Here is a 22,592-nt window from a genome sequence, read left to right as displayed (position 1 = left end):
GGCAGACTATAATAATAATAATAATAATAATTTTATTCTTATATACCGCCATACCCGGAGAGTTCTAGGCGGTTTACATCAGTTACAGTAGTATCTGCGTTAACACGCAGATTTACAAACAGTTTGAACAATTTTAAACAATTTATCAGCAATACACAATTTATCAGGTAGAAACAAATGTTAAAGCGGGGTTTACAGCATTTTATCATGTAAAGATAATTTATCCGATATAAATAGTTTATCGGATATAAGCAGTGTTAATCGAACTTAACAGAGGATGACTGGCGGAGGGGAGCTAGGGGAGAGGGGAGCAATTAAGGGGAGGAGAAGAGCGGGGGTGGGTGGGGGGGCGTGTAGTAATGTAAGCGGGGGGGGGGGGGGTTGTTAGGGGTCTTGTTTGCCGAATAGGTAGGTTTTGAGTGATTTTCTGAAGCCTAGGTAAGTGGGGGCCTCGAGTATCATTTGTGCAAGCCATGGGTTGAGCTTTGCTGCTTGGAAGGCGAAGGTTTTGTCTAGGAATCTTTTAAGGTGGCAGAGTTTTAGAGACGGGAAGGCGAACAACTGAATTCTACGGGATTTCTTGTTTGTGTTGTAGAGGCTAAAGTGAGAATTGATGTAACTTGGTGCTGAACCATTTATCGATTTGTAGCAGAAGCATGCGAATTTAAAGAGGACTCTAGATTCAAATGGCAGCCAGTGAAGTTGGTGGTAGAAGGGGGTGATGTGTTCCCATTTCTTAAGGCCGAAGATGAGACGCACTGCGGTATTTTGGATTATTTTTAGTCTCATGGTGGTTTTCTTTGTGGCGTTGAGGTATATGATGTTGCAGTAGTCAAGGATGCTGAGGATGGAGGATTGTACAAGTAGGCGAAAAGAGGTGTCGTCAAAGTATTTTTTTATGGTGCGGAGTTTCCACAGTACGGAGAAGCTTTTCCTGACCATGAGATCGGTGTGGTTTTCTAAGGATAGATTGGGCTGTGGCCCTTATCTGCCGTCTATTTCTATGTTTCTATGTTTCTATGGGACATTCGATGGCAACGTCATTTTTGGAATGTCCCGTCAACTGGGACACACAATAGGAAAAGGTTAAAGTCAGGGCAGCAAGAAACCTTTTTCTGTCCAAGTTTAATCTGGTTAGCAGTCTGAAAATGCATGCTAACCGGATAACAACTAGCTCTGCCCAGGCTCCTCCCATAGAGAGCTCCTTCCCTCTCCAAGGTGACCAGAGCAGGGGCCCTTCAATTTTGGTGGAGCCCAAAGGTGGACTGGGGGGGATAATTCAATCCTTTCCTCCCTCCCTTCCCCCCCCCAGCATGCCAAAAATAATAGCTTTCCAGAGAACTTGCTGAAGCCCTGCCAACCAGACCTCATCTTTGTGCTGCCGCAGTGCAGAAGCTGTCGTCAGCAGGGACAGCCCTATAATGAGGCCAACTGAGGTGGCACTCATGAGGGAGGGGGCAACTCGGTCAGCTCTCTCTGCCGCTCCCCTTCCCAGCATCTAAAATGCCTTATTTACTTAAAACATTTATATCCTGCATGTCCAAAGTTCCAAGCGGGTTACACAGATTACATAAAGTGTGGCATAACATGGTGACGGGAATAAATCGCGCGAGACAATGGCGCGCCAACAATTGAGCACAAGGTTGACGGCGCGCCGAAGAAAAGCACAATTTTAAAGGGTTCCGACGGGGGGTGTGGGGGGCAACCCCTCCACTTTACTTAACAGACATTGCGCTGGCGTTGTGGGGGGTTTGGGGGGTTGTAACCCCCCACATCATACTTAAAACTGAACTTTTTCCCTAAAAAACAGGCAAAAAGTTCGGTTTCAAGTATAATGAGGGGGGTTACAACCCCCCAAACCCCCCACAACGCCAGCGCGATGTCTGTTAAGTAAAATAGGGGGGTTCCCCACCAACATCCCCCGTCGGAACCCTTTAAAATAGTGCTTTTCTTCGGTGCGCCATCAACCTTGCGCTCAGTTGTCTGCGCTCAGTTGTCTGCGTGCCGTTGTCTCGTGCGATTTTGTCTATGAACCGCATAACATACACCCTTCTCCCCCCCCCCCCCCAACCACATCTACCTTTCATTGGCTGTGAAAGTTGCTGGGCGGCAGCAGCGATTCCCTTCCACTAGTCTCTTCGTCTTCTCTCCACTTCGGCCCGCCCCAGTGGAAACAGGGAATTGTCAGAGAGGGCGGGCTGCAGTGAAGAGAAGACGCAGGGACCGGAGGTAGGGTAATTAACTTTCGCCTGGCAACCTTTACAGCAAATGAAAGGTAGGGGGAGGTAGAATGGGAAAAATTCTGATGGGGGAGAAGGGTAAAAGGTGCATTAGATGCTGGGAAGGGCAGCAGCAAAGAGAGCTGGCCAGCGGCAAGATGCTGCTCCCTCAACAGTGCCTCCTGCAGATAGATATTGGACTTGGTGGGGAGGGAGTGGGAGAAGGGAGAGATGTTGGACTCAAGGGAGGAAAGGAGGGAAAGATAGACAGAGAGATGTGACCCTGGGAAAGCCATGTAATCCCCCCATTGGCCCAGGTACATTAGATAGATTGTGAGCCCACCAGGACAGACAGGCAAAAATGCTTGAGTACCTGAATAAACTCATGTAAACAATTCTGAGCTCCCCTGGGAGAACAGTAGAGAAAATGGAATAAATAAATAGTGTGAAGAGTTTCAGCTTCTGATAACCAGAGCTGGTATTGTGACATCATAATGCCTCATTCACCAATAAGAGCCAACCTCATCAGTGATGTCACAATGGCTTGATTGTCCTATACTTAGCTCACTTTTGCTACATTTTGATTTCTAGAGTGATTCAGTGGTTAAAGCTACAGCCTCAGCACCCTGAGGTTGTGGGTTCAAACCCACGCTGCTCCTTGTGACCCTGGGCAAGTCACTTAACCCCCCCATTGCCCCAGGTACATTAGATAGATTGTGAGAGGGAGAAATGCTTGAGTACCTGAATAAATTCATGTAAACCATTCTGAGTTCCCCTGGGAGAACAAACAGTATAGAAAATTAAATGAATAAATAAATTTAATATCTACATATTTGAGCCTGTTCCTTTAAGCAACTGCAGCTCATGAATATTCATGGGGATTATCCTGAAAACCAGAGCAGCTCTAAAGTAATGGTTCCATCAAGTGAATTTAATATACAGTGGTGCCTCACACAACGAACTTAATTGGTTCCAGGAGCAAGTTTGTTATGCGAAAAGTTCGTTATGTGAAACGCGTTTTCCCATAACAATACATGTAAAAAAAAATAATTCGTTCTGTAGCATAAAATATGCTAAGATGACATAAAAAAATATAAATTTTTTGTTATTATGTTTATTTAGATACATCTAAAAACATAATTGTTTTTTAAAACAACACACATTTTTTAAATTTAAAGACAGACTAAGTAGAGTCTAATTTTACAGTGAGAGAGGGCAGAGTCTCAGCGGCAAAAACTGGGACTTAACTGCGGCGAGAGTAGCTCCGCCCCCCCCCCGACGCATCAGCAGTAGGTGCCGGGCCCCTGCGAGCCGACGGTCCGCCACTGCACAGGGAGCCAGGCGGAGAGAGGGCAGTTAAGCGCGGTGCCTGTGCGGAAGGATGCAGCTCGGGCGACTTCGTTGTGTGAAACGAAGTTCGTTGTAGGAAGCAAGACATGAAGTTCGTTGTGCGCAGCGTTCGCTGTGCGAGGCGTTCGTTATGCGAGGCACCACTGTATTTAAGTTACAGTATATTCATACCAAGCAGCTTTTTTTCACCTTTTCTGCTTGTGTAACTTGAACTTCTGCAGGACAAACTCTGATGAGTGGTAATGTTATATAGGAGTTCCGTGCCAAACCTCTTGGCCAAATGCGGAGTCGTAGAGATGCTCTGGCATCTGTCCACATGCTTAATCATATTTCCTCTATGTGTTGACATCTTGTACTTAGAGGACAGACTTTTCTGGAGAGGGTCCAGGGAGATCTCCACCTGTTCAGTGGTTCGTTTTTTAATTTTTTTTTTTAAGCTCAGCGACAGACAGCATGCCTAAGGACTTTGGAAGGAGTTATTTAAAGCCTCTGGAGGTTGGCTCGCTGGGAATCTCAGCTGCTCCTTCACTTAACGCAAGGTGGAAGGTGTTTGTACGCACTTTCAGGAAAGAAAGAAGAGAGTGAGCATCAACAATTGAAAATGATGGGGGGTGGCGGGGTGGAAACTCCTAGGGACGGGCTGTCATTTGCAACGAGATGAGAAACGTCAAGACGACAAATCCCATGTTGCATGTTGTTAACAAAAGAAAATGAACACCCCACCCCCATTTTTTAAATGGATTCAGTTTTCTATTTTGTTCACGTGAAAATATTCAGGTACTCAAGCATTTCTCCCTCTCACAATCTATCTAATGTACCTGGGGTAATGGGGGGATTAAGTGACTTTATCCAGGGTCACAAGGAGCAGTTCAGGATTTGAACCCACAACCTCAGGGTGCTGAGGCTGTAGCTTTAACCATTGTGCTACTCTAGAAATCAAAATGTAGCAAAAGTGAGCCAAGTATAGGACAATCAAGCCATTGTGACATCACTGATGAGTTTGGCTCCGAGGCATTGTGACATCACAAGCTCAGCCCTGGAGTGTTGATACTCTTTGGGTTTCTGCCAAGTACTTGGGATCTGGGTTGGCCACTGTTAGAAACAAGATGCTGGGCTTCAGCCTGTCCCAATATGGCAATTCATATGTTCTTATGCTTTTCCTGTGTTGGAAATTTGAGGCTTGGGCTATTTTAATATGGCTCCACCAGATGGTGTTGAAAGGGCTTGTGACTTCTGCTTTGCTGTGGTCCAAGGTTGGACAGCTGTGGACCTTAAGAGCCAGATCTGGTTTTCAGACTATTCGCAGTGAATATACGGGAGGGAGACTTGCAGGATCTATTTTAAACATAGAAACATAGAAATAGACGGCAGATAAGGGCCCACGGCCCATCCAGTCTGCCCACCCTAATGTCCCTCCCCTACCTTTGCCCTGTGAAGAGATCACACGTGCCGATCCCATTTGGCCTTAAAATCAGGCACGCTGCTGGCCTCAATCACCTGCAGTGGAAGACTATTCCAGCGATCAACCACCCTTTCAGTGAAAAAGAATTTCCTGGTGTCACCTCGTAGTTTCCCGCCCCTGATTTTCAACGGATGCCCTCTTGTTGTCGTGGGACCCTTGAAAAAGAAGATATCTTCCTCCGCCTCAATGCGGCCCGTAAGATACTTGAACGTCTCGATCATGTCCCCCCTCTCTCTGCGCTCCTCGAGCGAGTATAGCTGTAATTTGTCAAGCCGTTTTTCGTATGGTAGATCCTTGAGTCCCGAGACCATCCGGGTGGCCATTCTTTGCACCGACTCCAGTCTCAGCACATCCTTGCGATAATGTGGCCTCCAAAATTGCACACAGTATTCCAGGTGGGGCCTCACCATGGATCTATACAATGACATAATGACTTACTCCTTACGGCTGACGAAACCCCTTCGTATGCAACCCATTATTTGTCTTGCCTTGGATGAAGCCTGCTCCACTTGATTGGCAGACTTCATGTCCTCACTGACGATTACCCCCAAGTCTCGTTCTGCTACCGTTTTTGCTAGGATCTCGCCATTAAGGGTATAAGACTTGCATGGATTTTGGCTGCCCAGGTGCATAATTTTGCATTTTTTGGCATTGAAGTTGAGTTGCCATGTCCTAGACCAGCGCTCCAGCAGGAGTAGGTCGTGCATCATGTTATGAAACATAATGACACAAACTCTGAGGAGCATTTTTGATACGACATCTAAGTCCGATTCAGTATATTTTGCTAAAAATGTCCCCAAAATCAAGTGGCAAACACGGTAATTTTCAAACCCTCAGAAAGTCTATCTTTTTTGTTTCAAAAATAGCTGTTTTATAGACGTTTTTATGCTCAGTGTGTCTATCTTTTGGAACCATAAAAAAAAAATCCTAGGGAAAAATGCATAAAAATAAGCCATTGGGATATCTGGGGTCCGGGATTCTTAGTAGACTAGCCACAGAGACTTCCCAGCAGAATAGTGGGGCAAGTTTAGGAAGTAAAAACAGACATGGTGTCAGTGTTTCGCTGCTCCCTCATTCCAAAGCCTACTTTATAGTGAAGAAATCCTGACTCCTGACAATTTCTACCTCATAGGAATTTAAATATACTCCAGAGTATACTAGTATAGATCTTTAGGTCTGCACCATTATACTGTATGATGAAGACTGTCAAAACTCTTAATAGCTGTCCCCTTGATAATGCCATTTTGTTTATGTCTTTGTGAAGGTGCGGTCTCCAGAATGATACACAGTAGAAGAACATAAGAATAGCCTTACTGGGTCAGACCAATGGTCCATCATAATCAAGCCCAGTAGCCCGTTCTCACGGTGGCCAATCCAGGTCACTAGTACCTGGCCAAAACCCAAAGAGTAGCAACATTCCATTCAGAATCCAAAGAATAGCAAGATTCCGGAATCCCAAAGAGCAACAAGATTCTAGAACTCCAAATAGGAGCAACATTCCATTCAGAATCCAAAGAATAGCAAGATTCCAGAATCCCAAAGAGCAACAAGATTCTAGAACTCCAAATAGGAGCAACATTCCATTCAGAATCCAAAGAATAGCAAGATTCTAGAATCCCAAAGAGCAACAAGATTCTAGAACTCCAAATAGGAGCAACATTCCATTCAGAATCCAAAGAATAGCAAGATTCCGGAATCCCAAAGAGCAACAAGATTCTAGAACTCCAAATAGGAGCAACATTCCATACAGAATCCAAAGAATAGCAAGATTCCGGAATCCCAAAGAGCAACAAGATTCTAGAACTCCAAAGAGTAGTAACATTCCATGCTACCGATCCATGCTTCCACCATGTCTTTCTAAATAAAAGACTATGGACTTTTCCTCCAGGAATTTGTCCAAACCTTCCTTTAAACCAGCTCCGCTTCCTTTAAACCAGCTCCGCTCTTACTACATCCTCTGGCAACGCTCTTACTACATCCTCTGGTAACTATTCTCTGAGTGAAAAAATATTTCCTCCTATTGGTTTTAACAGTATTTCCCTGTAACTTTATCGAGTGTTCTAAATGAGATCTCATCAGAGACATTATCACCTCCCATTTCCTGCTGGCTTTTGCCATTATGTTTTCTACCTGTTTAACCACCTGAAGGTCATCAGGCATGATCACCTCCAGACACCACTTTTCTTTTATGCACAGAACGTCAACCGCTATGCTGTACCCCTCCCTTGGGGGTTTTGCAGTCCACTTTTCAGCCACGTTCTAGACCATTCTTCAAGTTTCCCTAGACCCAGGGCAGGATTAACCAATAGGCCCAGTAGGCACGTGCCTAGGGCCCGAAATGGTCAGGGGGGCCCGATGAAGGAGGGCATCAACATTGTTTTTTCGAAACGGCGATAGACCCCTCCAGCATTGATAGGCAACACGGGCCCCCCCGATTGGCAACATGGCCCCCTCCGATCAACAATGCGGGCCCCCCCCCCCCCGATCAGCAATGCAGCTCCCCCCTCCATCGACGGAAAGTAAGACAAGCAAGCAACGCGGGTAAGAAAGGCAACGGGAACTGTAATTGTGCAAGCGGTGCTGCTTGCCCAAAGCTTCCCTCTGACGCAGCTTCCTGTTTCCGCCTGGGTGCATGGTGGAGTGGGGCGGGGCAGGGGGGCCCAGTGTACTTGTGTGCCTAGGGGCCCTCGACGAATTAATCCTGCCCTGCCTAGACCCTTCCTGCTTTTTGCCACACATTCTTATTGCAAATGCTGATGTCTTCCTCAGGCCGACCGTTCACAGTAACCCTTCTATCATATCCCTTGCAACAAGGACGTACGCTGATAGGGATAGTCTCAGTCAGGGTGCTGGTCTTTGACCAGAGGGCCACCGTGTGAGCGGACTGCTGGGCATGATGGACCACTGGTCTGACCCAGCAGCGGCAATCCTTATGTAATCCTTGGTACTCGCCGTGACCTGATCTTCTCGGTTACAGCCCCAACTATTTGGAACTCACTTCCTCTATATTTACGACTTGAACAGGATTTGAAAAAATTTAAAAATAGTTTAAAGTGTCTTCTTTTTAAAGAAGCCTTTAACTAAAAGTTTATTTTCCAGTTGATTCCGTATTTCATCATCTTTTATTAAATTCAGATTATCTACCCCTTCTCTTTAGATTTTCCTGTTCTCAAATTCTCTTCCCCATATCTTCCTTATGTTCTAACCTAATCTGATTAATACATTTTTTTTTTTTTTTTTTTTTAATTGTATTTTTTCTTTTTTTTTCCTCCTTTCCTATTGTTTCATGTGATTTGTTACCCCGGTTTGTTTTTTATTTTTAAAGTAATTATTTTTATTTATGATGTATTGGTGATTTAAGAAATCCAATTTTATTTCTTTGTAAAACGCTTTGTATCCTGAAAAGCGTTCAATCAAATAATATAATAAACTAAACTAAACTAAACTAATGTTCTTAAACGAACCAGAGTGAAGATCATCTCTTCAGCCTATCATTGGTAACACTTCTTTCCTCAGAGCAGGGGGTGTCAAAATCCCTCCTTGAGGGCCACAATCCAGTTGGGTTTTCAGGATGTCCCCAATGAATATGCATGAGATCTATTTGCACGCACTGCTTTCAATGCATATTCATTGGGGAAATCCTGAAAACCTGACTGGATTGTGGGGTGACGGGACTAAATTGCGCGAAACAACGGCGCGCCGACAACTGAGCGCAAGGTTGACGGCGCGCCAAAGAAAAGCACTATTTTAAAGGGCTCCGATGGGGGGTTTGGGGGGGGAACTTTACTTAACAGACATTGCGCTGGCATTGTGGGGGGCTTGGGGGGTTGTAACCCCCCACATTATACTTAAAACTGAACTTTTTCCCTAAAAAACAGGCAAAAAGTTCGGTTTCAAGCATAATGAGGGGGGTTACAACCCCCCAAACCCCCCACAATGCCAGCGCGATGTCTGTTAAGTAAAATAGGGGGGTTCCCCACCAACACCCCCCGTCGGAACCCTTTAAAATAGTGCTTTTCTTCGTCGCGCCGTCAACCTTGCGCTCAGTTGTCGGCGCGCCGTTGTCTCGCGCGATTTTGTCTATGAACCGGTTTGTGGCCCTCGAGGAGGGACTTTGACACCCCTGCCTCAGAGTGTTCTACATTTTACCATACCAAGGATGCTCAGACAGAACCATGTCAAAGGCTTTTCCGAAATGTAAGTACGTGACATCTAGGAATCTCCCCAAATCCACTTTGATCACCTAATCAAAGAAGTTGATCGACCTCTGGTAAAACCATACGGTTTCCGATCCTGTAATCCATTGGATTCCAGAAATCTCACTGTCCGCTGTTTTGCACATCTGAGATCAGACCAGTGGCATAGTAAGGGGGGAGGGGAGGGGGTATCCGCCCCAGGGGCACTGACACCTCTCCGCCCCCCCCTTTACCATGCTGATGCCCTCCCTTTCCCACCCCCGCCTCCACTAACCACCTCTGCCTCTTTAAATCTTCAGAAGTGCGAGCAACCTTTCCAAACTGCTGCTTGCAGTGGCCTGGCTCCCCTCTGAAATCACTTCCGGGTCAAGGGGCCAGGAAGTGACGTCAGAGGGAAATACAACGCTGGCGCGAGCAGCAGGCCAGAGAAGCTGTCTGCACTGGTGAAAATTTAAAGAGGTTCGGGGGAAGGGAGGGCACGAGTGTGCTGGTGTTGGGGTGGGGGGACACCACCTCCCCAGGTACCTCCTACCCTTGCTACACCACTGGATCAGACTTCCTGTCCTTTAGTTCCCGACCTCTTCCTTACTTCTCTGTTTGTGGAGAGGAATCATACTCCTCCTTCTCCAGTCCTCCGAGACCACTCCAAACTCAGCTTTAAGCTGATATCGGGATTGTCTCCAGCTTACCTTTTTCCTCATTTTGTGTTGCATAGACCATCAAGGGAAACTAGAAGCTTCTACTTATTTGCTTATCCAAAAATTAATGGGTGTAGATATAAGACCTTCTTAGATAGGATCCTAGCGTTTCAAGCTGGTAAGCAACAATCTTGGTTAGGTAAATGTATTCAGCAAGCTATGTTATCCTATTGCAGTTTTCGGAAATTAATTAAGACCACTCTGTTCGATAAGCTTATTACTTAATGAGAGTTTTATATTGAATCTGTATTTTATAATATATCTGTATTCTTATCGTATCTCGTTGATTGTCCAGCTCTTTTTAATGTAAACCGCCTAGAACTCTTGGTTATGGTGGTATAAAAGAATAAAGTTATTATTATTATTATTAACTAGTCTTATAGCCCGTTACATTAACGGGTGCTAGAATATATGTGTGTGTGTGTGTCTGTCTTTATTTCTTTCTCTCTCTCTCTCCTTAGCCGCTTTCTTCTTTCTTTGTCTTTCTTTTTCCTTGGCTGTCCACCACCACCCCTTCCTTTTACCTCTCCTGTGTCCAGCACCATCCCTTCACTGCTCCCCTTATCCAGCAGCAGCCCTTCTCCCTTTGTTTTACCTCCCCCATGTCCATCATCACCTCTTTCCTGCTCCCCCTGTCCATCAGTAGGCCTCCCTTCCTTCCACCCCCCCTGTCCATCAGCACCTCTTCCCCTGTCCAGCAGCACCTCTTTCCTGCTCCCTCTGTCCAGCAGTAGGCCTCCCTTCCTTTTTCTTCCCCCACCCCCGGACCATCAGCACCTCTTCCCCTGTCCATCCCTGCTCCCCCTGTCCAGCAGTACGCATCCCTTCTTTTTTCTGCCCCCCCCTGTCATCAGAACCTCTTCCCCTCGCGTCTGCCCTCCGCCAACAGCCGCGAGAGGTGCAGGGAAATTTTTTGAAAATATTGGAGTGAGAATTTAGCCGAAGCCGGGCAGATAACAATGCGCATGCTCGCTTATGACTCCGTGCCTCCATGTATGAACATCGCATTATTTGGCAGCAGGAAAGGCTGAGAAGGAGCATTAGACGGGGATCGCCGGCCGCCTGTGCTCAGCCGCACAGTGGGAGAGCCGGGTGAAGAAGGCCTCCGCAGCCTCGCACCTCCCCCCCAGCTCTATAACTATATGTTAAGTGTGAGAGAGAGAGTTCCCGTGTGGGTTTGCTGGTTTCTCTTTAATTAGTCGAATGTTTCCCTGGGGAGAGCTGCACCCCTCCCGATCTGTGCTGTAGTTTTCCCGATTGGGGAGAGCTCTTCCTATTCCTATTTGCCGGCTCCGGAACGAAGCTGAGTCGCGAGTGTGGGGCCGTTACTGCAGCGGCACGAGGTGGAGAGCAGGGAGGCTTGTCTGTCGCGCATGTGCACTCCTACCAACCACAGCGCGACAGATCAGGGATCAGGGAAGCATGGGGTAAAAGTGTGCATGCGCGCTTAGCGTTTTATTATATAGATTTACAAAAAAAGCATTGAAAAGGTCAGATAACAGAACCACTAAAACTTCCCCAAATTCCTTCCAATGTATCCCGTCCAGCTTTGTCTACTTTTAGACACAGTCTTCTGAAAATCATGTGACGTCTTCTTTAATTCCATTTGTTTTTCGGTTTGTTCTCTGCAGCCCTCAATGAAAAGGGAAGAGGAGAATGTAACACGCCTTGAGCTACAACTGAAAAAGGCACGAGTGAAATCCCCAAATTTCTTTCCTCTACATATTTCAACAGTGGCGCAGTGAAGGGGGGGGGCGAGGGGGGTCAGTCCGCCCCAGATGCCATGTTGGTGGGGGCACCGCCCCCTCCTCTCTGCCCCCCACGCCTCTTCCCTTTCTTCCCCTCCATGCACACTCCCCCTTCCCTTCCCCCATATGTCTATCTTTGCAAACCTGTGGGCTTTCCCGCTGATATCACGTCTGGCTGCCACGCATAGGAAGTGGCGTCAGAGGGAGAGCTGACAGGGTCACGAGGAGCACGTTGTTGACCGCCGTGAGCAACAATTTCAACTAGAGGTACAAAGGAAGAGAAGGGGGGGGTGCGTGGCAGGCGGGATCAGGGAAGGAGTGGGGTGGGGGGGATACGAGGCTGGGGGAGAGGGCACTTCTCACCCTCGCTACGCCACTTGAATTTGACGGTGCCATGTTCACATTTCCTCCTGCCACTAACATATCGAATAAAAAGTCTTGCTCCCCTGTTTTACCGTCTAGTTATTTTTTCTTTCATTTGCATCCTTCTCCCTTGTTTTCCACCTTCTTGTAGCTTTTCCAGATATCGTTGCCTGTCTGTGATCTCTTGTAGTTATGAACATTAATCTTTTTTTCTCTCTCTCTCTCTTAACCTGTCACTGGGAAAGTAAATAAAGGTTTTGTTGACCCTGCTCGGTACAGTAACTGATACAGGAAAAGGTAGACGTCTGGGAAAGGAAAGGAACTGTAGCTGTCTGTGAAGACAGGCGCTAATCCCGCAAGCTGGTGACAGATTCCCCTTTACTGCGGCAGCGTTAGAAGCAAATTTTCCTGTCCACCAGGAAACAACGCCGTCTGTGTACAAGAGCTTTTCTGACCTCGCTTCTAAAACTGTGACTGAGTTCAAAGAAGCGTGGGATGAACACAGAAGATTTAGAATCAGAAAATAATATTAAAGATTGAACTAAGGCCAGTACTGGGCAGACTTGCACGGTCTGTGTCTGTGTATGGCCGTTTGGAGGAGGATGGGCAGGGGAGGGCTTCAATGGCTGGGAGGGTGTAGATGGGCTGGAGTAAGTCTTAACAGAGATTTCGGCAGTTGGAACCCAAGCACAGTACCGGGAAAAGCTTTGGATTCTCGCCCAGAAATAGCTAAGAAGAAAAAAAAAAAAAAAAAATTTAAATTGAATCAGGTTGGGCAGACTGGATGGACCATTCGGGTCTTTATCTGCCGTCATCTACTATGTTACTATGTTACTATGTTACTATGTTAATTGACTTTCTTCCTTTCCGAAGGTCTAGAAATCAAATAGGAGATAATGGACAGCTGTTATTTAACTTTCAATAAGGTTTGAAGTGCAAACCAGGCAATTTCCATCGAAATATGGTTTGAAACTGGTCTTCCTACATCACACTTGCTTGTCTCTTCCCCCTAGAGGGCACCAGCCATCTTTAGCTGGCATTGTGGCTAGTAACGTAGTGGTTAGAATGACGGGGCGAGAGCCAGGGAAGCCAGGTTCAAACCCTGGGGCAAGTCACTTAACTCTCCGTTGTTGAATGTACAAGTTTAGGTTGTAAGCCCTCTGAGGACGGGAAAGTGCCTACTGTTTCTGAAATGAACTTGCCTTGAGCTACAGTTGAGATCAAGGTTCAAGGTTCACCTTGAATGCCCTCCCAGAGGAGATTATGGCGGAATCGACCGTCCTAGGCTCCAAGAGCAAACTAGATGCATATCTCCTTAAGAGAGGCATATAAGGATATGGTGGACTATAAATTACGCCAGGTGTACACCTGGCAGGGCCTCCGCGTGTGCGGATCGCCGGACTTGATGGACCGAAGGTCTGATCCGGAGAAGGCAGTTCTTATGTTCTTATGTTCAAGGTTTATTAATATTTGATTTATCGCTAAATCTGTTTACAAAGCGATGTACATAAGTAAAAAAAAACATAAAATATGGAGATACAAATTAAAACTCAGTAACATCAGTTTTAAGACAAGACAAACTTGAAATGGAGGGATAAAAGGGCAAAGATTACATCTGATTTAAATAGAAAAACAAATACGGGAAAAAACATAAGGGAGAGGGTTTAGTTGAAAAATTAGATTACTAAGAAAAGATGATTTAATATTGAGTATTAAAAGCGTCTTTAAAAAAGGTGAGTTTTCAAAGATTTTTTAAAAGAATGCAAATCTCTTTCAATTGTAATAGATTGTGGAAGAGAGTTCCACCATTGTGGGCCCAGGACAGAAAACATGTCTGCTCTTAAGAACATAAGAACATAAGAAATGCCTCTGCTGGGTCAGACCCGAGGTCCATCGTGCCCAGCAGTCCGCTCACGCGGCGGCCCAACAGGTCCAGGACCTGTGCAGTAATCTTCTATCTGTACCCCTCTATCCCCATTTCCAGTAGGAATTTGTCCAATCCTTTCTTGAACCCCAGTACCGTACTCGGCCTTATAACGTCCTCTGGAAGCGCATTCCAGGTGTCCACCACACGTTGGGTAAAGAAGAACTTCCTAGCATTCTATTCCTATTGTTTTAAGGGAAGTTATAACTAATAGGTTTTGGGAGGATGATCTCAGTGAACGAATGGGATTGTAAGGAATTAACATTCTTGATATAAACTGAGGCTCGTTAGGAACTAAAGTTTTGAAAATAAGCAGCAATACCTTGTATAAAATACGGTGGCTTATAGGAAGCCAGTGAACATCGATAAATAGGGGCGTAACGTGATCAAATTTCTTTGCGTTATAAATCAATTTAATGGCGGTGTTTTGAATAATTTGAAGACGTCGCTTTTCTTTTTGAGAGATGTTAAGTAATAAGGAATTACTATAATCGATTTTAGTTGTGATAAATCCAAATGATAAAATAACAGTAAAGAAAGACAGGTGTGGTCAATCTATCCTGCCCCGTGAGGTGACTAGAATTGTAACTGCGGTGTGAAGGTCATTTAAGCTTTGCCTGCATCCTCTGTGTTTATTTCATAACTTTTCTGACACTAAGAACGTAAGAAATGCCATACTAGGACAACCGAAGGTCCAAAAAGCCCAGCAGTGGCCAACCCAGGTCCCAAGTAGCTGGCAGAAACCCAAAGAGTAGCAGAGTTGAGACTGTGATGTCATAAAGCCTCATTCCACCAATGCCTAAGAGTCAAACTCATCAGTGATGTCACAATGGCTTGATTGTCCTATACTTGGCTCACATAAGAACATAAGACAGGCTTACTGGGATAAACCAAAGATCTATTAAGCTCAGTATCCTGTTTCCAACAGTGGCCAACCCATGTCCCAAGTACCTGGCAGAAACCCAAAGAATAGCAATATTCCAGAGCTGAGATTGTGATGTCATAATGCCTCATTCCACCAATGCCTAAGAGCCAACCTCAGCAGTGATGTCACAATGGCTTGATTGTCCTATACTTGGCTCCCAAGTACCTAGCTAGATCCCAAATAGCAAAACAGATTCTATGCTGCTTATCCTAGAAATAAGCAGTGGATTTCCCCACCTTTACTTTCCCTTTTGTTCACATGACCAGACAAATTCACTTAGACTTAGAGTAATACTGTACCAAATATTTCACTATAGGACCCCTGAGGAAGTCGCGTTAGTTGAAACACAGAACGGGTTGGGTCCTTGTTCCATATAGGTGGACCACATTCACACAACATTGATTGGTTGAAATAAAAACTTGTCATCAAGCACATCGTCTCTGCAGTACCTTTCTTTGGGTTTAGGAAATTATCCAAACCTTTTTTAAACCCCGCTAAGCTAACTGATTTTACCACATTCTCCAGCAGCAAATTGCAGAGTTTAATTAAACATTGTGTGAAGAAATATTTTATCCAGTTGTTTTAAATCTAATACTTAGTAGCTTCATTACATGCCCCCTAGACCTAGTATTTTTGGAAAGAGTGAACAACCGATTCCACTACACTCAGTTTTTTATTAGCCTCTGTCATATCACCCCGAGCCATCTCTTCTCCAAGCTGAAGAGCCCTAGCTGCTTTAGCCTCTCCTCATAGGGAAGCCATCCCATTCCTTTTATCATTTTTGTCGCCCTTCTCTGTACCTTTTCTAATTCCGCTACGGTATATCTTTTTTGAGATAAGTCGACCAGAACTACACACTACTACTACTATTAATTATTTCTACAGCCCTACCAAAACGTACACAGCGCTGTACAGAGTCACAAAGAAGACAGTCCCTTCTCAAAAGAGCTTACAATCTAAACAGACAAACAGGATGCCAGGGTGGGGGATACAGTTAAGAGGAATGGTTAATCCACTGGCTAGGATGGCGAGCAAGGTTATGGACTGAAGGCTATATTAAAAAGGTGGGTTTTCAATCTGCTTTTAAACAAGGGAAGGAGGGTGATGGACGAACTCACGTAGTTTATTCCAGGCGTGTGGGGCAGCTAGATGAAAGGAACGGCAGTGGAGAAGAAGGGTACAGATAAAAGCATCTTATCTGAGGAACGGAGTTCTCTGGGAGGCGTATAAGGAGAGGGAAGAGAGGAGAGATACTGAGGGGCTGCAGAATGAACACACTTGTAGGTTAGTAATGGGAGTTTGAACTGTATGCGAAGGCGGATAGGGAGTCGGTGAAGTGATTTGAGGAGAGGGGTAACGTTAGTGTAGCAAAGTTGGTGGAAGATGAGTCGTGCAGCAGGGGGGGGTGGGGAGAAGTGATTCAGTGGGAGACCAGTTAGAGCAGTGGTCTCAAATTCAAAACCTTTATAGGTACTTGGAGGGCCTCAGAAAAAAAATAGTTAATGTCTTATTAAAGAAATGACAATTTTGCATGAGGTAAAACTCTTTATAGTTTATAAATCTTTCCTTTTGGCTAAGTCTTAATAATAATTTTGTCATTTATAGCTAAAGAGACATATGATCAAGAAACTGTTTTATTTTACTTTTGTGATTATGATAAACATACCGAAGGCCTCAAAATAGTACCTGGCGGGCTGTGCGTTTGAGCCCACTGAGTTATAAGTAGATTAGAGTTTTTTTGCCCCCACCACTTCTACCGGGAGCACATTTCAAGCATCCACTATCCTTTCTATGAAAAAAGTATTTCCTGATGGTTCTCTTACCTCCTTGCAACTTCAATTCATGCCCACGAGTTCGACCGCCTTTGAAGTATTGAAATGTCTGTATCATATCACCCCGTCCCTTCTCTCCTCTAGTAATAAATATTCAAGTCATCCTCATCCATCTTCTCACACAATCCCCCACGCCATTCTTGTCACCTTCCTCTGAACTGCATCAAGTCTTTTTATATTCTTAGCAAGATACGGCCTTTAAAACTGAGCAAGGTACAAATGGGGCTTCACCAATGGTCCGTACAGGGGCGTTGTCCCCTCCTCACGTCTGCTCTATGGAACCCCAGCATCCTTCTGGATATGGCTACCACCTTGCCACATTGTTTCACTACCCTGAGATTCTCGGACGCAATCACCCCAAGGCTTCTCTCCTAGTCTATGCATATCAGCCTCTCTTCTCCTATCGCTCCTTTGGATTTCTACACCTCAAGTACATTAAATTTGAATTCAATTTTAACTGCCAAACATTAGACCATTTTTCTAATTTTTGTACATCCCTTCCATGTTGTCGACTCTCCCCAGGTCTTCTCTCTGTTGGAAATCTTCATTTCATCTGTTAAAAAGCAAACTTCTCCTTATGGCCCTTCAACCATGTTCCAAACACATTGAATAAAATTGATACCGGTACCAATCCTTGAGGCACCTCCATTATTCTCTTTTCTTTCCTCCGAGTGAATTCCATTTACGACCGTTCTCTGTTGTGTGTCGGTCGACCATTTTCCAATCCACCTCTTTGGGTCCTAACTTCAGCCATTCCGTTTTATTCATGAGCCTCCTTACAGTGTCAAAGGCTTTGCTGAAATCCCAGTGGATTATATCCATCGCACGTCCTCAGCCCAGTTCTCTGATCATCTAGTCAAAAAAATCAACCATTGTTTTGGTACGATCTTCCTTTGGTAAAACCATGTTGCACCAACTCTTGCAACCCACTGATTTTTTCCAAGGTCCTAGTTTTTTTCCTTCAGCGGTGACTCCATTACTTTTCCAACCACCGAGGTAAGATTATCTGCCTTCCCGCTTTTATCTGTTACCATTTTTATGAAGAGCTATCACATCTGTTGAGGCGTTGGGTGATTATTTGGATATCCTGGTTGCAGTTATCAACACAGAGTGAGGGAGTGGAAAGGAATGACCAAAATACAGATTGCACGGTTTAGTTGCCTGAAACTTGAAGGATGGATCAAAAATCTGTTTCAATCTTATTCCTCGAAGGAAATGCAAGTACACAACGATTCCATCCTCCATGCTTTAGGAACTTCCAGACTGGTGCTGTACCCTTATCATGCTCAGTGACCCTATTTTGCACCCTATAATAACTTTTAAGCTTACATTAGGAGGTGATGCCAAGTTCAAAGCAGCTCCTCATCTGCTTTCTCTCTTTGGATGCTAGTTAACTTCTCCTCAGAGTGTGCACTAATGCCAGTTCAAGCCTGGATTTGTTCTTCTGTTTCAGCTGCTCGGACTGGTTGGTTACCACCTCCACCACCCGCTCTGCCCCCAAGACCTTCTGCATCGCAGGTAGGGAAATAAAGTGTCAACCTATGTATTCAAATGAAGGAAAAAAACAAGCAAAAGTCAAATTGAAAATACTCGGGGGGGGAATTTCATAAAAGTCACCCAAATTTGGGCTCTAAAAGGCAAGGTGTTGAGCGTGAATTTCTGGTAACAGCATCTGGGCGACAGATTCTACATATGAGGGTTCTTCTAAAAGTTTCCGCACTTTCATATTTTCGCGGGAAATGGTTGGGGGGCGGGAGAAGCGCTAAGAGGGCGTGTCGTAGAATGTCATGGGACCAGTCAATCGGGCAAAACAGGGTGATTGTGTGGAAAAACGATGTGATTTGCTTTTGCGATATTTAATAAATAGTGTTAAAAAAAAAGAAACGTGCGGAAACTTGCCGATAAGGATGGCGCGTAGTGCGATTCTATAAAATTTATGCACAGTTTATAGAATCGAGCTTCGCGGCCATCCGTGTCATAACATTTAAACACACCCATTTAGGCCAAGGAAAACCAGGCCTAAATACCTTCGCCTAAGTTGTGCGTGGAAGGGGCATATTGCATGACAGCGCACCTACCTTACAGCGTGTGACACCTTTGCTACGAAAATTGCATTGGCTACCTTTTAAATCTCGAGTAGTGTTTTAAGGTGTTGGTACACGCCTCCCTCCTTATTCGCAGGGGTTAGGGGCACAGCCGGCCCGCGAATATGGAAAATTTGCGAAAAACTTTTGGGCCGAATCTGACCCACTCACAGCTCCCTCTTGTGTCCCGGACCTTACCTAGTAGTCTAACGGTGACGTGGGGTACGAGCGATCTTCCTACACTCCTGCCCTGTGCATAGAAACATAGAAGATGATGGCAGAAAAGGGCTACAGCCCATCAAGTCTGCCCACTCTGCTTACTCACCCCCTGTCTATGCCCTAATGACCCAATTTCCTTATCTTGACCCTCGTAGGGATCCCACATGGGTATCCCATTTATTCTTAAAGTCTGGCACGCTGTCTGCCTCGATCACCTGCACTGGAAGCTTGTTCCAATGATCAACCACTCTCTCTGTGAAGAAATACTTTCTGGTGTCGCCATGAAGTTTTCCGCCCCTGAGTTTGAGCGGGTGCCCTCTTGTGGCCGAGGGTCCCTTGAGAAAGAAAATATCATCTTCTACTTCGACACGTCCCGTGAGGTACTTAATGCAGAGCCGTCATCGAAAATGACTGCCGTGAGTTCCCACTGTAGCCTCGTGAGACCACGGGAACTCACAGCAGCCATTTTCGATGACGGATCTGCACGGGGCAGGAGTGTAGGAAGATCGCTCGTACCCCACGTCACCGCCAGACTACGAGGTAAGGTCGATTCACTTAGTGCGCAAGTGTCACTTTAATTTAGGCGCTACGATTATACGTAAAAAAAAATAAAAGGTCTAGTGCATACAGCGCCGTTGTACATCCCAGCGATCTAATCCAGCGCTGAAGATACGAATGCAGCCAGAGCAGCGGATGACCCACGAAATATGGACGCGTCACTTTTCTGTCTTCATGTGCCACAGGTTTCCCACCACGCCACCCACACAGAGCAGCTCGTCCAGCACAAGCCGGCCGTCCAGCAGCCCAGTTTTGCAGATTTTGGGATCAAAGAGCAGGTACTGTACCGAGCACATGCCAAAAGCTCGAAATAAGCGACTCCCATTTAGAGAGTTGCACGGGGACAGAAATCCCACCCATCTCCACCTGTCCCTGCCAGGATCCTCTCCGTCCCCACCCGTCCCTGCCAGGATCCTCTCCGTCCCCACCCGTCCCCGCCAGGATCCTCTCCATCCCCACCCGTCCCCACCAGGATCCTCTCCATCCCCATCCATCCCCACCAGGATCCTCTCCGTCCCCACCAAGATCCTCTCCGTCCCCACCCGTCCCCGCCAGGATCCTCTCCATCCCCACCCGTCCCCACCAGGATCCTCTCCGTCCCCACCCATCCCCGCCAGGATCCTCTCCATCCCCACCCATCCCCACCAGGATCCTCTCCGTCCCCATCCATCCCCACCAGGATCCTCTCCGTCCCCACCAAGATCCTCTCCGTCCCCACCCGTCCCCGCCAGGATCCTCTCCCTCCCCACCCGTCCCCACCAGGATCCTCTCCGTCCCCACCCATCCCCGCCAGGATCCTCTCCATCCCCACCCGTCCCCACCAGGATCCTCTCCGTCCCCACTAGGATCCTCTCTGTCCCCACCCGTCTCCGCCAGGATCCTCTCCGTCCCCACCCCTCCCCGCCAGGATCCTCTCCCTCCCCACCCGTCCCCACCAGGATCCTCTCTGTCCCCACCCATCCCCACCAGGATCCTCTCCGTCCCCACCCATCCCCGCCAGGATCCTCTCCATCCCCACCCGTCCCCGCCAGGATCCTCTCCGTCCCCACCCGTCCCCACCAGGATCCTCTCCGTCCCCATCCATCCCCACCAGGATCCTCTCCGTCCCCACCAAGATCCTCTCCGTCCCCACCCGTCCCCGCCAGGATCCTCTCCATCCCCACCCGTCCCCACCAGGATCCTCTCCGTCCCCACCCATCCCCGCCAGGATCCTCTCCATCCCCACCCGTCCCCACCAGGATCCTCTCCGTCCCCACTAGGATCCTCTCTGTCCCCACCCGTCCCCGCCAGGATCCTCTCCGTCCCCACCCGTCCCCGCCAGGATCCTCTCCATCCCCACCCGTCCCCACCAGGATCCTCTCTGTCCCCATCCATCCCCACCAGGATCCTCTCCGTCCCCACCCATCCCCGCCAGGATCCTCTCCATCCCCACCCGTCCCCGCCAGGATCCTCTCCGTCCCCACCCGTCCCCACCAGGATCCTCTCCGTCCCCACCCATCCCTGCCAGGATCCTCTCCATCCCCACCCGTCCCCGCCAGGGATCCTCTCCGTCCCCACCCATCCCCGCAAGAAATTACCTCCATCCCCGCCCGTCCCCATAAAAAGCAGCAATTACTTCTGACAGGATCATCAATTCCACAGTTTCTTTTGTGTTTGCACTACTGTTTTCCTTGTGGAATCTCTTTGGTGGAACCCTTTTTTTGTTTTCTATTCAGGTAATTAACTTATAAACCTCCTCTTTTACTAAGGCTGACGTGTCCATTATATTATATGGACGAACCCTGCTTCCAAAGCCTTCCATCCCCGTGGGAGTCCCGTTGGCTAGAGGGGGGTCCTCGTGGGAGTCCCGTGGGTTAGGGGGGATTCCTGCGGGACTCACGGGATTCCCACGATCCCCATTCCCGTGCAAACCTCTACTCCCATTTCCAAGGGCTCCTTTTACAAAGGTGCGTTAGAGCCTTAACGCGCGGAATGGCGCACGCTAGCCGCTACCGCCGCCTCTTGAGCAGGCGGGAGTTTTTTGGGTAGCGCGCACTGATCCGGTCCGTGCGCTAAAAACGTTAGCGCACCTTTGTAAAAGGAGCCCTAAGGCTGAACTGTGATCAGCTGTGTCTTGTGTCTTGTCCAAAGTGAGAGGCTCCTTTTACTAAGGTGCGCTAGCGTTTTTAAACCACGCGCTAAATGGAAAATACTCATGCAAGCTACATGGAGGCGTTAGCGTTTAGCACGTGCGGTATTGTAGCGCACGCTAAAACCTCTAGCACACCTTAGTAAAAGCAGAACTCTTAATTACTGAAGTTTTGTATTGGTTTGACTTGATGACTTTGACTGGGGTACTCTGTTGTTACTGGAATTCATTTCAGGAGGGGATGAAGGGTTAAGTGGGGTTGGAGGGAGGGGAAAGGACATGGGGACTGGGGAAAGCGGTTAATAGGCATATTTTCTTGGAGTGTGTTCTCTTTTTTGCTTTTGCAAATCAGATGCAGCTATCCAGTGGCATCTCTGGGACTCAGTAGGTCCTGGGCAGGAGGACCAAGATGGAACCCCCCCCCCCGGGTCTGGCACCTCTCTCCCCCATACCTAGCTGCTTACCCTCCCGCCAGGTCCTTCAGACGCTACTGCGGCAGGGACTGCGCTAAACGTTGCTTCTCTGGTCAGCAGGGCCTTTCCTCTGCTGCATCCCACCCACAGGAAATGACATCAGAGCAGTGGGTGGGATGCAGCAGAGGAAGGGCCCTGCTAGCTAGAGAGGCAGCCTTTAGCGTCTGGAGGACCCAGCGAGCGGGTAACCAGCTGAGGTTCAGGGGTGTGCCATACCTGGGCACATGAAAGGGACGGTTCAGCTGTAGGTGGGCCATACCATTGGGTAGGGTTACCATATGGCTCCATACCTATACATACATACTTATCCGTTCTTTAATAACACATTGTCCACAACCTTTTAAATTTAGCCTTCTTGCCTCTCTTTTCCATTATGGTTGTCTCATATTCACCAATTAAGCAAAGTGAGTTCC

At 47.0% G+C, this 22,592-nt stretch overlaps 1 protein-coding gene across 2 annotated transcripts in view; it reads left to right on the top strand.

Moving 5' to 3' along the window:
* Positions 1-22,592, top strand: part of REPS2 (RALBP1 associated Eps domain containing 2) — a 233,833-nt gene that overhangs the window by 175,706 nt on the left and 35,535 nt on the right. For both annotated transcript variants that reach the window (XR_004539739.1, XM_033947429.1), the window contains exons 15-16: positions 18,171-18,235; positions 19,764-19,856. Coding sequence is in view for 1 of the 2 variants with exons in the window: in XM_033947429.1 (XP_033803320.1) it covers positions 18,171-18,235; positions 19,764-19,856 (158 nt within the window). In the remaining variant the exon portion in view is untranslated. The remainder of the gene's footprint in view (positions 1-18,170; positions 18,236-19,763; positions 19,857-22,592) is intronic.

The sequence above is a fragment of the Geotrypetes seraphini genome, chromosome 6, assembly GCF_902459505.1.
Source record: "Geotrypetes seraphini chromosome 6, aGeoSer1.1, whole genome shotgun sequence".
Taxonomy (NCBI): domain Eukaryota; kingdom Metazoa; phylum Chordata; class Amphibia; order Gymnophiona; family Dermophiidae; genus Geotrypetes; species Geotrypetes seraphini.
The sequence above is the reverse complement of the archived record's forward strand: the minus strand, read 5'-3'. Positions and strand labels throughout refer to the sequence as shown.